At 43.1% G+C, this 17,283-nt stretch overlaps 1 protein-coding gene across 1 annotated transcript in view; it reads left to right on the top strand.

Moving 5' to 3' along the window:
* Window positions 1–17,283, top strand: part of LOC128695626 (uncharacterized) — a 51,456-nt gene that overhangs the window by 28,611 nt on the left and 5,562 nt on the right. The window contains exons 3-6 of the mRNA XM_070088308.1: window positions 630–748; window positions 939–1,054; window positions 5,549–5,721; window positions 12,344–12,531. Coding sequence (XP_069944409.1) covers window positions 630–748; window positions 939–1,054; window positions 5,549–5,721; window positions 12,344–12,531 — 596 coding nt within the window. The remainder of the gene's footprint in view (window positions 1–629; window positions 749–938; window positions 1,055–5,548; window positions 5,722–12,343; window positions 12,532–17,283) is intronic.

The raw sequence follows: 17,283 nt of genomic DNA, 5'->3' as shown, positions 1-17,283 counted from the left end.
TGGGAGAACCGGGCCAGGTAGGGAAAGCAGACTAGATGGTGGATCTTGGCCAAGTGGTGGACCTTGTAGGTGTCTCGTAGCTCGATAGCTACCATACTCAGCTCACACACGCTGAGGTCCAGGGATCGATCCCCCGGTATGGCTGAAAACATTAGGACGAGTTTCCGTAAGACATCTGCTGTCCCTGTTCACTCATTAGTAAAATAGATACCTGGGTGTTAGTCGACTGATGTGGGTCGCATCCTGTTACAAAACTGACCTAATTTGTCCGAAATGCTCTGCTTTACAAGTAGTTTTCTATATAGTAGTATGTATACAGCCAGGTATACAGCCAGGCCTGTATATCTTGTGCATGTACTTGTAGAAATAAAGATATTATTATTATTATTATTATTGTTATTATTATTATTATTACTATTATTATTATTATTATTATTATTATTATTATTATTATTATTATTGGCCAAGTTAAGGCCCTGGACCCATGAGAGTGACCCAAATTAGAGTGGAAGAGACCTTGGCCAGGTGTGACATCTTGGTTAATAGTTATATCATGGAAAGGGACCATTAACGAATGTAACTTACACTTAAGAAGAAGATGCTGCATAATGACCTCGCCTCACCATCAGGTCTGGGGTGCGACAACATCACCCAGGAGGAGTGGCAGAGGGTGGCGGGAGAGCTGCATGAAGTCTTTACCAATATTGGCTTCGCTTACCTTAGCAACCACGGCATTCCCAGCGATCAGGTGATCTTTCAGTATGATAAACGGTTTAAAACATATATATAAATTGCACATACGTAAATAGTGTAATAAAAAAAACTGGTTATTAAAAATGCATTTGCTTTATGATAGGTTAAAAAATATTCACCTTAAATTAGCCTTATGAAAGACTATTCAAACCCATGCTCACATTAACCATATCTTCACTGAACAGTTGAATCATGTCATCAAGTCAAGCGCTGCGTTCTTTGACTTGAACGAAAAGACGAAGAACCTCTTTGCACGAGACCCAGAGACACAGCAAGGATATGTTGCAGTTGACAGAGAATCGTATGTATTTTACGTATTCATTACAACCTCTTTAAGAGTTAGTTTGTCTGAGCCACTTTAAGTTACTTCATCACAGCATCTTAACAAGTTACTACATCACAGCATCTTAACAAATTACTACATCACAGCATCTTAACAAGTTACTACACCACAGCATCTTAACAAGTAACTACATCACAGCATCTTAACAAATTACTGCATCACAACATTGTAACAAGTTACTACATCACAGCATTTTAACAAGCTACTTCATTATAAAATCTTAACACAGTAGTACATCGCAGGTTCTTAATAAGTTTGTGCATCATAGCTTCTTAACAAGTTGGTATACTACAGTCTCTTATGGGCTTAATATATTTTAGTCTCTAACCGAATTAGGCAGCTGAGTAATCAACATTTTCTAGAATGCCATTAACTGCTAAGATGAAACGTCGATATAAATCTTTTTAAGAAAAGCAAGGGAGGACCGGGAAGACCTCATCCACTTCACTGGATCAATCCATTCCACCAGTTGAGGAGAAAGACTTAGCTCCCACTGACTTCCCAGACGAGGCCAAGCGTTTGTTGACACAGTTGAACAAACGTGGTAAAGCCATTGCCTTACCAGGTGAGAAAATGGGTACAACGAACTTATTGTCCCATCATATCCCACTTGAACCTGGTACTAGACCTATCTATATACCTGTTTACAGAATGCCACATTCACAAGTTGCTGTCGCAGAAGAACTGATCAATCAAATGCTTGATGATGGAGTTATTGCACCTAGCAATTCACCCTGGAATACGCCCTTGATCCTAGTACCAAAGAAGGATGGTACTTGGCGCCCAGTGATTGACTTTAGGAAGTTAAATGCTAGAACTATTCCAGATCGCTTCCCACTTCCTGTACTTGGTGATCTTTTATGTAACGTCGAAGATAACAAAGTCTTTTCGACTCTGGACTTGTTACAAGGGTTTTGGCAAGTCCCTCTTCACGAGGACAGTCAAGAGCTAACTGCATTCTCCACTCCTACAGGTCATTATCACTTCCTCTGTATGCCCTTTGGATTACTTTCTTCCCCTATCACATTCTCAAGGCTCATGACTAATATCTTTAGAGGTCTCATAGGTAATGCACTTATGGTGCACTTAGATGACATAATCGTCATGTTTGAAGACGTGGATAAGCACCTGAAAAGACTTGATGTAGTACTTGGTAAGCTTGAAGAAGTCAATTTAAAGATCAAACTGTCTAAATGTCAATTTTTCAGATCAGAAATCAAGTTTCTTGGTCACATAGTCACTCCTAGAGGGGTTACGACTGACCAAAGTATAGTAACTGCAGTACTAAATTTTCCATCTCCCAAAACTGCTGATGCCGTAAAATCCTTTGTGGGTCTAGTAGGTTTTTTATAGATCTTTCATTGCCAAATTTTTCTTCCATAGCAGCTCCTCTGAGTTGCTTAAGAAAGATGCTCCTTTCGTTTGGACCTTCCATCAAGAAAAAGCATTTCCAAACTCTAAAATAAAAGCTAACTTCTGCTCCAGTTTTGAAATTTCCAGATTTTTCTAAGCCCTTCTATCTGACAACTGATGCTAGTTCAATTGGTATAGGCGCCGTACTAGCTCAGAAGACTGATGGCAAGTACAACGCAGTTGCATTTGCTAGCCGAGTCCTTATGAAGGCTGAATGTAATTATACAGTAACTGAGCAAGAAGCTTTAGCAATAGTATGGTCTTTAAAGCACTTCTGAGACATTATTTTTCAGTACTCTGTTCATGTCTTGACAAACCATGCTCCACTGATTCCTTTGTTCCAGAACAAAAAACCTACTGGAAGGTTAGCCAGATGGACCTTGACTATCCAAGAGTTCAATCCTACCTTTGAACACTTGCCTGGCAAGTCAAATGTAGTCACAGATGCTTTATCGCAACATGTTAGTATAGTAACTGCAGACCCTCCATTTACTGCCGAGGATGTAAAGAATGCTCGAAGAACAGATCCCATGTGGTCTGGTGTGATTCGATTCCTGCTCCAGGAAGATCTTATTCTGACTGTGAAGCCACCAGCATCCATCAGTGACTTTGTCATGAACCAAGAATTACTGTATTGAACAGCCGAGTTGGGTACTCCTAGCAGACAGGTATACCAGTTAGCAATTCCAGAGTCACTAGTGAATGTAGTCTTACAGCTAGTTCACGATGTACCAGGTGTTGCATACCCTGGTATGGATCATTCAATAAAACAAGCCAGATTGAAATACTTTTGGCCTCGTATGGCAACTGATATTTCTGAGTATGTTAAGAAATGTAGTGTCTGCATGCAACATAAACGTAATGTTAATGGTCCTATTCCAGTCCAGGTGTATCCAAATACTAGCAAACCGTGGGAAGGAGTTGTGCTAGATCTGTTAATTAATTTCCAATGTTCCCTCCAGGACAACAAACGTCTGTGTGTTATGGTAGACCATTTCACCAGATATTGTGAGTTAGTTTCTATTGCAGTTAATACTGCTGAGATAGTAGCTAAAGCATTTAAAGAATGGATCATCTGCAGGCATACCACTCTTAAGTCCCTAGTAACAGATAATGGAGGTGAATTCTGTAATGAGATTCTTGAAAATTGTGTACCTTGTACAAGATCTCTAAATCCACCTTTGTTTTCATCATCCTGCCAGCAATGGCTTAGCGGAACGAACCAATAAGAAAGTACTTGATGTCTTGAGAGCCACTATCAATCCCAACAGTGAAACTTGGGACGAAGTTATATCTAATGTTCAGTGTGCCATAAATTCTGCTATCAATGTTTCTATCGGTGACACTCCACATTATGCATTGCACGGTGTAGATAAATGTTTGCCTTATGAGTTGCTATACTCTAACCTGAAACCAAATTACAACCCTGATGATTTCATAGCATCTCGTTCCAGCTATGCTCAAAGTGTTTTTAGAAGAATCCGTGAAACACTTCATAAATCAACAGCAGAATTTAAAAGAGCCGCTAACATTCGAGCAAAGCCGTCCAAAATTACAGAGGTTCAAGAGTTATGCTGATTATCTATAACAAAACGTCTGCAGTGCCTAAGCTTGATCAAAAGTTTGTTGATCCTTATCTAGTAGTTGTACATATTAATGGCAATAAGTATAATGTTAGAGAAATTAGTACTGGTCCGTATAAAGAATCACATTTAGATCATATGAAGTTTGTATGTGATGATCATGATGTTCCAACTCAGACTAATGTGACAGACTCTGACAATCCTCCTGATTCTGTACCCTCTACCTCTAATACTTAGTCAGACGATCAACCTGAATGTCATTATTCCCTACATACACGACAGGTATTGAAAAATCCTCAAGTATCATTTGTAACTACCAATTCAGATCAGCCTCAAACATGGCATGAGTTAGCCAGTGCAACAGAGTTTGATCCTCCCAGAGATGACACCCATTCTGCATATGTCAATCTCACCCTAGCAGAGTTGGGGTTAAATGTAAATAACCTGTATAGATGAATAATTAGAGTATCAACTTATTAATATTCAAGATTTTTTTTGTGTTCACATTCTCTCTGAATTCTGAGATTTAACAGTCTAGATTTGAGTGCACCAAGTCTGCCTTTTCTGTTAAACACTTCTTTCTTTGTATATATTCCTTCCTCAGAATCTGTAGATCACATGAATACAGATCGATTGATCAAATTTTTTTTTATTATCACTTCTGTTGTGTAATCTCAATGTTGAGTCTCATTCTATGAGTTGTGCTATAACATACCTTGTAATGCATTGCAGTATGTTACGTTCATTTTCATTCCAATATTTTCCTTATGTATGTTATAATGTTCAAGTGTTGTGTACTTTGACATTGTATAGAAACAGCCCCAGCCTTAGCTGTATGTCGGGACGACATATGTTAGCGTCGCCAAGCTCTCAGTAGTACCATACCAGTAATCAGTTGCCAGTGTCATTCACTGTTACAGCTGACCTTAGCATGTTTTGAACCTGCTCATCCCTAGGAACCATCTTGTGAGGCAGTCTAAAGACAGGGAGTGGAGATGTAGGTCAGGCTGGGTGCTTCCCATATATTCCATTTTAATCATACTCCATTATTGCCTATGTGAGTATCCTTTACCCAATCCATGTTTCGAACCCCACATGACAGTAGTACGACTAGTAGTGGTAACAGTAGTAGCAGTAGTGAGTAGTAGGACATACTAGAAAGTATTCGGGTCCTGGAATATTGATCACTTTTAACATGCAAGGGTCAAGGATTAAAAGTATATATGTAGACGTGAAAATGAGGTGTGAGAGATATGTAATGACATGATGAAAGTGCACAGTACATTAGAAGACAGGTTCTACAGCAGATCTACTTGCGTCATGTAACCCTTGTTGCATGGGAGATTAACTTGAATGATTATAGTGTATCATATATCATTTAGTATGGCTAATTGTGAGAGAGGTTCCCCTCACTTTCATATTTTATCATGTGTTATTGTTTTATTTTTGCTTGCAGGCTGCATGCAGAGAGTAAAGTCCATGAGCTGCGTGAGGCCTACGACCTGAGGAACATTGACGGCATATTTCCTGATGAGCCTGTGCCTTCCCTGCGGCAGGCCGTGGTCTCATTCTTGCAGTCCTGCCAGGCACTCACTACTAGGATCCTCGTTGCACTCGCTCTTGGCCTAGGTACACTGATAAAATTATTCCCTCGAGCTGCGATAGATTATCACCGCATTCGTCTGGGGAAAATTGTTTGAGATGGTCTTTGCCATATGAAAACCCGTTCAGTGTTATCGCTGACTGTATATCACTGACCTATGGCCACTGAGGTAAGTGGTCAGGAGAGGTCGTGCTATCTGTCTGTAGCCCTTCTTGTGGCATCATTTGTGACAGCCAGCTAGAGGAAATAATTTACTGGATATAGTTCTGGTAAACAAGACATCTCTGATAAACAGTCTTAAGGTTAATGAAGAATTTGGAGGAAGGTTTCTGATTTTCGTTCCGTGGACTTTATTGGGATTAGGGATTACATGAACAGTGTTGATTAGGGACATCTCTTTGGGGATTATGAAGGGAGGGGGGTGACGGTTGCCAATGTGACAATTTTGAGAGGGCCCATAAAAAAACAATGAAGGTTAAAATAAATTATGGACTTAAAATTGCGAGGGAATCAAAGACTAACCCATAGGGTCTTTCAGATATTTAGGAATATTTAGGAACAATATTAGGGAAAAGATAGGCCTACATAAATGTAACTCAGGTCAGTATTACAGTTAGCAACAGAGAAATGTGTACTATTTTTAACATTTATTTCCTTTCTATTTTTAGACAAAAGGATGCAAATTCAATCTTATAAATCAATAATTTTGGAGGAAAGGATGAATATAAATTACTCAAGATCAGTGTTATTAGTGACTTGGTCCTCAAACAAATGGATAAGTTAAAACTGCTCTGGAGAACCGTTTTCAAAGATTATTAAGGAATGTAACGAGAATCTTAGTAAATCTCTTCACTAAATCACTACAAACGAATATCGTACCAGATAAGTAGAAAATGGCAAAATTGTTATCTGCAAATCGGAAGATAAGGCGTTAGCTTCAGACTATTAACCAATTAGTCTAACTTCAATTTTTGGAAAGTTGATGGAATCAATAACTGAGGACGAAATTCAAAGCTGCCTTGAAAAATATAATTGAATCAATGATTCATGATTTATGAAGGTACTTTCCTGTTTTATAAATGTACTATGCTTTTTTACTAAGGTTTCTGAAGCGGTAGATTAAATTAAAGAACACGATATCCTGTATATGAATTCCAGTAAAGCATTTGATATGGTACGATACAGGAGAGTGTTGAAGGAAATAGCAGCACACGGAATAGGTGGAAGAATTATCTCCTGGATAGAGGCTTAGTTAATCGATAAACAATAATTTGCATAAATGGAAAGAAATCAGAGCGGGAACCCCCTGCATTGGGCCTCTTATTGTTCACAATATAAATAAATGGCTTAGATATAAGGAAGGTAGGCGATGACACTATGATAGAACGTTAATAAATTCTGATGAGGACACAAGAGAACAGCAGAGTGACCTAGATAGGTTGGTGTTGTGCTCGGGAAAACGGAAGATGCAGTTTAATATAGACAAAGGTAAGGTTCTGTTCCAGCGGAAAAGAAAAGGACTCTAACACCTATAACCTAAACGATGTAGGTCTCAATCAGACTGAATGCAAAAAGACTTTGGAGTCCTAGTTAGCAGCAATCTAAAACAAAGACAACAGTGCATAAGTTTTTAACTCTGTGGTTTTACAAAATTCACAAGGTCCAAACCAGTCAATCTTCCTCATCAGGCATCCAATCACTCCAAGAGGACACACCACTGAAGAGACCAAGCCCTTTGCCTCCTCACCCCGTCACCAAGTGGAGTAAACGTTCAACAGTAAGTCCTCGATATCCCTCCGAAAAACTCGTTACCCACCGTCCCCCATATAATTGTTTGTTCCTACATGCTGTCCTATAAAAACATGCCACCAATGCTTTTATCCTAAAGTTTCCCTCCACCTCCCTCATCCCCCAAGAGACATACAAGTAATCAACTATTACGTTTCTGATAACCCTCCCCACCTCGTTGGGCACCCCTCCCATATCTAACATTAAAGGCCTAAGGGGTGATATCTGACCCCCTCCCCAATAAAAGGAAAACCCTCTTCAACCACAATCTTACCACCTCCAAAGCAGAACAAAAATATACTACATGGAAAGCAGTTTCAACTTCCCCACAAAAACCGCATGACGCCTCTCTCACAAAACCCATTTGTCTTAGCACCTCTTTCGATGCCAAAGTCCCCATAAGAAATCTATATACTAATTCCCTCACTCTTGCCTGTATTCTTAGTTTACTAAATTCCACCCATATCACTCGCCAATCATATGTGGGATACACTGCCATCCCCTGCAGTGATTCCTGACGACGACTCACTCCCACCAACCGTTTTACCTTGAGTTTTTTAACATTGCTAACCTTTAACATAAACCTCAACATATCTTCACACTCCACTAAGTCCCTGCCATCCCACCATTTGTGGACGTCCCCCATCACCTCCCCCACTCGAAGACCCCTTTCACCCCCCTGCCCGAATATACCTCTGCTTCACATATAGTGCCTTCACCCTAGATCCTAATGCCATTAATCCCAATCCTCTTTGTCCTACCGCAGTCATTACCACATCTTTGCCCAACCACGCCTTCCCAAAACCCCACACATACCTTAATACTCTCCTTTGTAATTCCATAATATCCTGACTTCGTAAGGGATAAATTTCCGCCACTCCCCACACCTTACTATAAATCAGCGTATTTACCACCACAACCCTTTGATGCAAGGTTACGTCCCCGGCCCATAGACTCCTAAGCCTACTCAAAGCTCTGTCCATTACCATTTCTGAATTAACCCTCCTGCTCTCCTGTGCATCTGCCAAATACAAAATCCCACAAATCTTTAGCCTTTCTACAGTTATCCAGCCAAACTCCTCCCCCAAGGTCCCGCCTACCCAAGCGCCTACCTCCAGCAACCGTGATTTCTGCTTATTAACTCTCATCCCAGTAGCATTCCCAAAAATCTCAAGTACCCTTCCCACTTTACTTAAATCTTCTATCTCATTAAGTAAAACAGTTGTATCATCTACATAACCCACAATATTCCCACAAAAGCCTCCACTCTCCCCCATCCTTCCCATCCCACCATCAACCAGAACATAGAAAGGATTCTGCATACATGCAAAGAGTATTTGGGAGAGTGGACACCCCTGCCTTAAACCCCTCCCCATGCTTACAGGACTACCCATCCTAAAATTTACCTGTACTCTCATCGATGCATCAGTATACAATGTCCTCACCGATCCCACCACCCTCCCTCCAAAACCCATTCTCACCATACTCTCAATCAAAAATTCCCTATCCACATAATCATAAGCTTTCTCCCAATCCAGACCTAGAATACTGCCCTTACTACTAACCTCGAGGAAATCCCTAATACGTCCATGACCTACCCGCATACTCCTCCCCAGAATTCCAAACTGTCCCCCATGTATCACCGACCCCATGACCTTCTTCAGTCTATTTCCTAAAATTTTCGCAAAAACCTTGTAATCTGTGCACATCAGAGATATTGCTCGATAAGCACTCAAAACTCTTCCCCCCCTCTGCTTTGGCACCAAAACTATGACACCCGTACTTTGCGATTTGCCCAACTTCCCACTAGTTAACATATGATCCAATACCCTAACAAAGCATTGCCTAATACACCCCCAATGTGCTCTATAAAAATCATTTGGTATACCGTCTATCCCCGGTGTTTTCCCGGTACTCATCCCGAAAACTGCCTCTTCCACCTCAACCTCACTTATACCACCCTCCAACCCCACTCTATCCTGCTCACCTAAAACACTATGGAACCCCCCTCCCTCCTACTCCATTTCTCCCTAAACCAACGATCAGCATAGAGACTCATACTTCCCGTGTTGGATAGGACCCGACCCTCTGGATACCCTCCCACCCCAGGGCTTGTCTCCAATTGTAGAATAGTGGTTACTCTCTGTCGGTCTCGAAATTTACGTAAAACAAACCCGGACGGCTTATCACCCCACAATACGTCCTCTAACCCTGCCCTAACCCTGATTGCATCAAACCTATCATTGTGTAATTCAGCTATTCTACTCCAAAGACTAGCCATGTCATCCCTCCTACCACCTCCCCCATCATAACAGTCTTGCAACTGTCCCTCCAGATAATTTTGCAACCCAAAACGCCACCTCGCCTCTTCTCATTCCATAACCTTAAAAAAATTCGCTATCTCAGATTTGGTCTGCATTTCCCACCAATCTAACAGATCTATCTCCCTATCCCTAGCCTCCCAAAAATGCAACCACCAATCACTGAAAAAAGGCCCCTCCCCCTCCTCCTTAAGAAGCCTTACATTTAATTTCCAGTACCCAGAATAAATACGCACCACTCCATCCCACATCAGATCTGCTATTACCGCCCTGTGATCAGAAAACCCCACATCGAAGGTTTGCACCCTCACAACATCTATACCCTGCTTAATATAGATTCTGTCCAATCGCGCCTCATATCCCCTACGGACGAACGTGTGCTCCACTAGGTATCCCCCCCTCCCCACCACATCAACAACCCCAATATCTCGCAATACATCCCTCAGAACACTCAACACACAACCCGCCCCTCTCGGTTCGACATCACCACTCCGTATCACACAATTCCAATCACCTCCTATTACTGTTATAGCAGGCAAACCTCTCAAGTGATACAGCAATACCTCCCTGACAAAATCTACTTTTACCCTGGTATTGCTAGTTGCTGGCATGTAAACACCTATGAAACTAGCCCGACTCTCACCCCAGACACCATCCACCCTCACTACCCTCCCCCTTCCTCTTCCCAACCCATGACACGCAAGGGGCTGGTCTCCTTTACCGCCACTGCTACCCCACCTTTCAATTGCAAACCACTGCTAACATACATCCGATATCCTTTCACCCTCAACTCACATCCAGCCCTGTGATTATGCTCTTGCAAAAAACAAATGTCGACATCAAACCGCCGTAAAAACCACTCCAACCAAACTTTCTTGACCTCTGTCTTAAGGCCATTAACATTAAGTGTGACACATCTGAAATTTATAGAAGGGGCGGCTTTCCCCTATGCCGCTGGGATTTACTCACTGCACTTTTCACATTACGTGTACCTTTGTCACTCGATTTTTCCTGTGCAGTCACCTCCCCCCTCCCTCTCCCACTGTGCAACTCAGGCGTGCCTCTACCACTATGAGACATCGGCTCCACCACCGCTGCCCATGACTTCTTCCCCGGCCTCTGTCCCGGGGTAATGACCTCGTCTATCTCTGATGCAGCAGTTCTTTTCCTAGAACTTCCGCTTACACACATATCACCATCAGGCGAATCCTTCTGGTGTACCTCCACGACCACCACATGATCCAGTCCTTTCTTACTCAAGGCTTCCTCCACGTTTTTTTTTATCCCTCCAGCGCTCCGTCCTCACATAAACTGAGGACACCTTCTGCACAGGGCTCCTCCCCATCCAGAAAATCCTTGATCACATCCGCCAATGAACCATCCTGGGTCGAAGCTTCCTAGACTAAAGACTCCTCAGATGTCACCTTCATCTCCCCCGACGCCCCTGGGAGAGTGACACACGTCTCCGCCGCCGCCACCTCCCTATCGACCTCCTCACTCCAGAGGGCAGTCCTCTGTCCTCCCGAAGCACCAGAGCCAGGCACCAAATCACACGGCTGCTGAATCACAATTGGAGTCCCCAGAACTCGAGGAGCCTGCCTCCTAGGACACTGGGCTGCCATGTGCTCATAAGAGCTACACAAACGACATGTTTTCCTCTGACCAGCATAGTACACAAAAACCTGTGTTCTATAACCAGTCATCGTAACATAGGATGGTATAGGCCTTGTTAAAGACATTTTGAGGGTGTAAGAACCCTCCGGCAGCCCTTCATATGGACCATCCCTCCACACTCTCATGGTTGCAGAATGCACTGTCCCATAACTGCTGAAAAACTCCTGTAGACCATACACCGTAGCCTCGAAGGGTATATTTCGTACCTTCACCCATGTGAAGTACTTAGAGACGTCATGTAAAACGACATCCACCGCTGAATTTACGCTCACGCATTGTTCCTGACAATGCTCGACAATTCTTGTGTAGAAGCCGGCTCGTACAAATTTCACGAAGATTCTTGTCAAACCATTAAGAGCGACGCCATACAATTCCTCATTAGGAATACCATATGCATCCCTGATGATGCCACGGAGAAGGACGTTCATCGTAGCGCCACTTAATGTACCACGAACCAGCTCAATGCAGACAGTATTTATTCTCCGTCCTGTACGTTCCGCCATTTTGATATACAAGTGAAAACATGTAAACTGAGCAAAAGCCAACTCAATCAGGAGCGTCTGCGCAGCACGTCCACACGGCCCGTAAGCGATGAGGACAATAATAATGCCAGACTGGCTGGGTAGGGAGATCTCCCCGGCTCACACCGTGCGTACACGTCCTGGACGAACTACTATTCGCGAGTCAACCTATGAAAAGCGAGTCCATGTTTATATGAAAATACCCCTATGATTGGCGAAATTTATGATTGCCGAGAACTACGAAAAGCGAGGGACCACTGTATATATATCTCCTAATTATCTTTATTCTAGTATCTTTCGGTAATTTTGCTTGTTCTAGTAGTTGGATCCTTTCCTTCCTCCAGGGTTAGAAAAGAACTTCTTCACTTCTCTCCACAAGGAAATATGCAGCAATAACAACATGTCATGTTTACGTCTTCTGCATTACCCACCCGTGCCAGACAACATCCCTGAGAACACCATCCGTTGTGGTGCACATACTGACTACGGCACCATTACCCTTCTTTTCCAGGACCATCTTGGTGGCCTCCAGGTCAGTTTGTAATTATTTAAATACCCACTTCATTCCCATCTCTCCTACTTCCTTTATCTTCCTTCTTCACTGTGGAACTAATCATCTACTCCGAAAGAAGATAGGAAGAAATCTTCTGCTATACATTCCTAATGTATAGGTAAAAGGACACAAGTGCAACTATTATGGCAACCTTTCGTTCTCTAGGAGCTGTGTCAAGCCGTTAACAAAGCTCCTGCAGAGCGAATCGTTGCCACAATAAAATGTCACAGTAGTTGCACTTGTAATTTTATCAACATTAATACTATACATAACACGTATATAGTTTACTAGTATTCTCTAGCTAATGGCTTCATTACGAGCCAAAATATTATTTTAGTTGTTTAGAATCATAAGGCACGATTTTGACACCATTACTGTTTCTCATCCTAACAAGGAACATTCATAACCTCACAGCGAGGTCGGCAGCTGCTGTCGTCAAGATCATCAGGTCGAGCTCATCCTAACAGAAGACAGAGAAAAGTATTAGCGATAACTTTATGTCTTTCCTGGCGAATGATGCGACAATATTCATGAATGTTCACCTTAGTAGAAGACAGAAAAGTTACAAAGAGACATCGACAAAGTCTTTCCAGTGAGCAATAGAAAATAAGATGATGTATAATTATGACAAATTTTTCAACTGAATAAATATAGAATAATGTCGAACTCAAAAAAAGGTTAGGATAGAAAACCACACGTAGGCCTTTCCATATAGAAAACTTTCACTGCACGTATAAGTACCATCAAGCACCTAAATTACCTGTACTCTTTGGAACGCAGGCGAGAAAGATTATTGTTAATATATACTTGGAAAATCCTAGAGGGGCTAGTCCCAAATCTGCACACCGAAATCACTCCCTACGAATGATAGGTAGTAGATTCGCCTGTATATTCGCCCGGCCCGGGCCTTTTCCAAGATGTGGCCCGGTCTTAGCTCCCTCTCGTGGGAGTGTCTTCAGACCAATGTTTGCCATGGGACTAGCTGTCCCCAGGCCTAGCCCCATTCCCTGCCCCCACAGGGCTCGGAGGAAGAAGCTAGGCACCATGGGCTGCCACAAACTCCGCCCACACTGGGCTCGAAGGTTGTGGCAGCTGCGTAGCATCAGACAATGTCAGGAGGTGCAAAGGCAGCAAGCAACATCCCAGGTTTGGGCATTAACCCTTAAACTGTCCAAACAGATCTGTGTTCACATGCGTAGTGCTCCAAAAGTAGATCTACGTTTTCTTACATATTTTCAAATATAACAAAAAAACGTAGATCAAAGTTTTTTTACACATTTTCAAATGTAAAAAAAACAAAAAGATCTACGTTCTTTTACATACTTTCAAATGTTGAAAAAACGTAGATCTACGTTTGGATAGTTTAAGGGTTAAGCCCGAGCTCTGGGGAAGCTCAAGAATGCCTCTTTCTGCGTTTGTCTCTCCCCAGTGAAAACCAGGGACGCCATGAGTATTCTAAGAGACAACATAATAAGTGTCAGAGGACCTAGACTATTCAACTGCCTCCCAGCATACATAAGAGGGATTACCAATAGACCCCTGGCTGTCTTCAAGAGGGAGCTGGATAGGACACCTAAAGTCAGTACCTGACAAACGGCCAGCAGTAGCAGCTTGGCTGATCAGGCCCTGTTCTACCACGAGGCCTGGCCATGCACCAGTCCGCGAGGAATACCTTCTGAATACCCTCCAGGTATACTCCAGGTTCAAAACAAAGGGAACAGTAAAATACATGGGAGCAACATTGTCAGATGACTTATCCTCTATAGAACTTAACGAGGTCTATCCAACAAAAACCAGGATATAAATGTGATGCAGCTGGCTGTCTAGGAAGCTCGGCCAAGGAATTTTTCCTGTGACTACCGCTCACAGATGGTAAAAGGTGCTTAATACAGTAATCTATACTAACTCTACGCAGTGTGAGGATGCCGTGGACTGTGCTGGGGCGACTACTCTCATGGAATTAATGTTGACACTGGCGCATTAGCTCTTTTGTCAGATTATTATTATAGTCAAAAAGAAGCGCTAAGCCACAAGGGCTATACAGCGCTGCAGGGTAGGGAAGGAAGCGAGGGTATTGGGTGGCAGAAGGGAGGAGGGATGATCAGTAGGTTACAGAAAACAGTGGGGCAGGGGATAGTACGGGGGTAGAGGGTAGCAAGAGATTGAGGTAGAAAGGGCTGAAGGTATCAGAATTTGTGAAGTAAGTCAGTTGTTGTCAAAAAGTCAATGAGAGAGTCCGGATGAAAGGTGGGTCCATCAGCGAGAAGGGAAGGTAAAGAGAGAGCAGCAGAGCGAAGACGACGACGGAGGTAAATTCTGCGTGCTCGTTGATAAAGTGGGCAGTCCAACAGAATGTGGTTGACTGATAATGGAGCCTGGCAATTCTCACAGAGAGGAGCAGGGCGCCTCTCCATGAGATATCCATGAGTAAGACGAGTATGGCCAATGCGAAGACGGGAGAGAGTAGTCTCCCAACCTCGACACTGGTGATAAGAAGACGGCCAGTAACCTATACTCGGTTTAATAGACTGAAGTTTGTTACTGAGCATAGTAGACCAACGTTGTTGCCAACAGGTGTGAAGGTGGGAAGATATTGCAGCAAAATAGTCCGTAAATGGAATACCTCTATATGAAACTGGTAGGTCATGTACTGCTGACTGCGCAGCAGTGTCTGCCTGTTCATTGCCCTGTACGTCAACATGACCAGGGACCCAACAAAAAACAATATCTTTATGCTTGGTAAAGATGCGGCGTAGCCAAAGTTGGATACGGAGGACCAAGGGGTGAGGTGTATCAAATTTCTGTATAGCCTGTAAAGCGCTAAGGGAGTCTGAGACAACCACAAATGATGACACAGGCATAGATGCAATATGGATAAGTGCTGCAAGGATGGCATACAATTCAGCAGTAAAAATACTAGCCGAAGATAGTAAATGCCCTCGTACAATGTTGTCCGGAAACACTGCTGCGAATCGTACGCCGTCAGAAGACTTGGAGCCATCTGTGTACACAGCAATGGCATGAGAATGAGAGTGGAAGTGGTCAAGAAAAAGAGCGGGAAGCGACCATAGACAGTTGGGCTTTCGAGCAAGGGAGAGAAAGAACAGACTCGAACAGCTGGAACTTCCCAGGGGGTAGGGAAAAGTGAGATGCTACATGAACATAGAAAGGTGGTAATTGAAGAGAAGACAAGAGCGAATGAAGGCGAGGAGAGAAGGGACGGAGTAAACAGGGGCGGCGAACAAATAAAGAATGTCTACTAATATCAGTGACCATTCTATAAATGGAAGGATTGCGGAGATCATGAGAGCGTACATAGTAGCGAAGACAATGGGCATCACGGCAATCGGATAAGGATGGAACGTTCGCTTCTGCATAGAGGCTTTCAACAGGGGAAGAGTGAAAAGCACCAAGGCATAAACGTAATCCTTGGTGATGAATGGGGTTAAGGCTAGAGAGAGTAGCAGGAGATGCCGCTGAATAGATCTAGTCACCATAATCAAGTTTCGATAAAATGAGGGTGGAATGTAGGCGAAGGAGGGTTCGACGATCAGCTTCCCATGAAAGATGAGCAAGGGTTTTAAGAAGGTTCAGCCGGCTGTGACAAGTTGCCTTCAGAGAGGTAATGTGAGGTTTCCAGGATAACCTACGGTCAAAGAGGAGGCCCAGAAACTTGACTGTATCACGTTCAGGGATACGGGAGCCATAGAGGTACAAAGGATGATCGGAGATGACAGAGCGTCTAGTGAAAGTAATTTGGTGGGTTTTAGTGCTGGAAAATATAAACTCATGTTTGGTGGCCCAATTGGAAACACGGTCGACCGCATGCTGGAGAGAAACTGTAATGAGGTGACAGTCAGCGCCTGCACAGGCAAAGCGAAGTCATCAACATAGAGTGATGACCAAATATTTGATGGAAGACTAGAGGCCAAATCATTAATAGCAAGGAGAAAAACTGTTGTGCTCAGAACACATCCCTGGGGGACACCTTCAGCTTGGATAAAGTCTGGGGAGAGCACATTATTAACCCGAACACGGAAATGTCTATCAGTTAAAAAGTTCTTAAGGAAGGATTGTAGATTGCCTCGGAGGCCCAAGGAGTGGGCTTTGGCCAAAATATTATACCTCCAAGTTGTGTCATATGCCTTCTCAAGGTCAAAAAATATGGCAATAACTGAGTGGTTATTCGCAAAGGCATTACGAACATACGTATCCAAGCGTAGTAAGGGGTCTATGGTAGAACGTCCCTTACGAAAGCCATATTGACGAGTGGAGAGACTGTTGTGTGTCTCTAAATACCACACTAAACGTCTATTTACCAGGCGTTCCATCACTTTGCAAACTGCACTGGTAAGAGCAATAGGACGATAGTGGGAGGCTTCATGTCCCGTAGTGCCTGGTTTGCGGAAAGGGAGATCAATGACAGATTTCCACAGCTGTGGAAGAACTCCTTGTGACCAAATAAGATTGAAAAGGCGTAATAGGACTGCAAGGGCTGACTGATGTAAATGTTGTAGCATACGAATAAGAATGTCGTCCGGCCCAGCTGCCGATGATCGGCAAGCTGAGAGTGTTGCCTCCAGTTCTTGAAGTGTAAAAGGCACATTATACTGTTCTTCTCTGAGAGAAGAAAAGTCCAAGGGTGGTAACTCTCTGGTTGACTTTGAGGAAAGAAAAGAGGGGCATAGATGGAGCCCCTGAGAAATACGGACCAGATGATTGCCAATTTCA

The sequence above is a fragment of the Cherax quadricarinatus genome, chromosome 2 (assembly GCF_038502225.1).
Source record: "Cherax quadricarinatus isolate ZL_2023a chromosome 2, ASM3850222v1, whole genome shotgun sequence".
In the NCBI taxonomy this organism is placed as follows: Eukaryota; Metazoa; Arthropoda; class Malacostraca; order Decapoda; family Parastacidae; genus Cherax; species Cherax quadricarinatus.
Note: the sequence above shows the minus strand (reverse complement) of the source record. Positions and strands in the feature narration are given on the sequence as shown.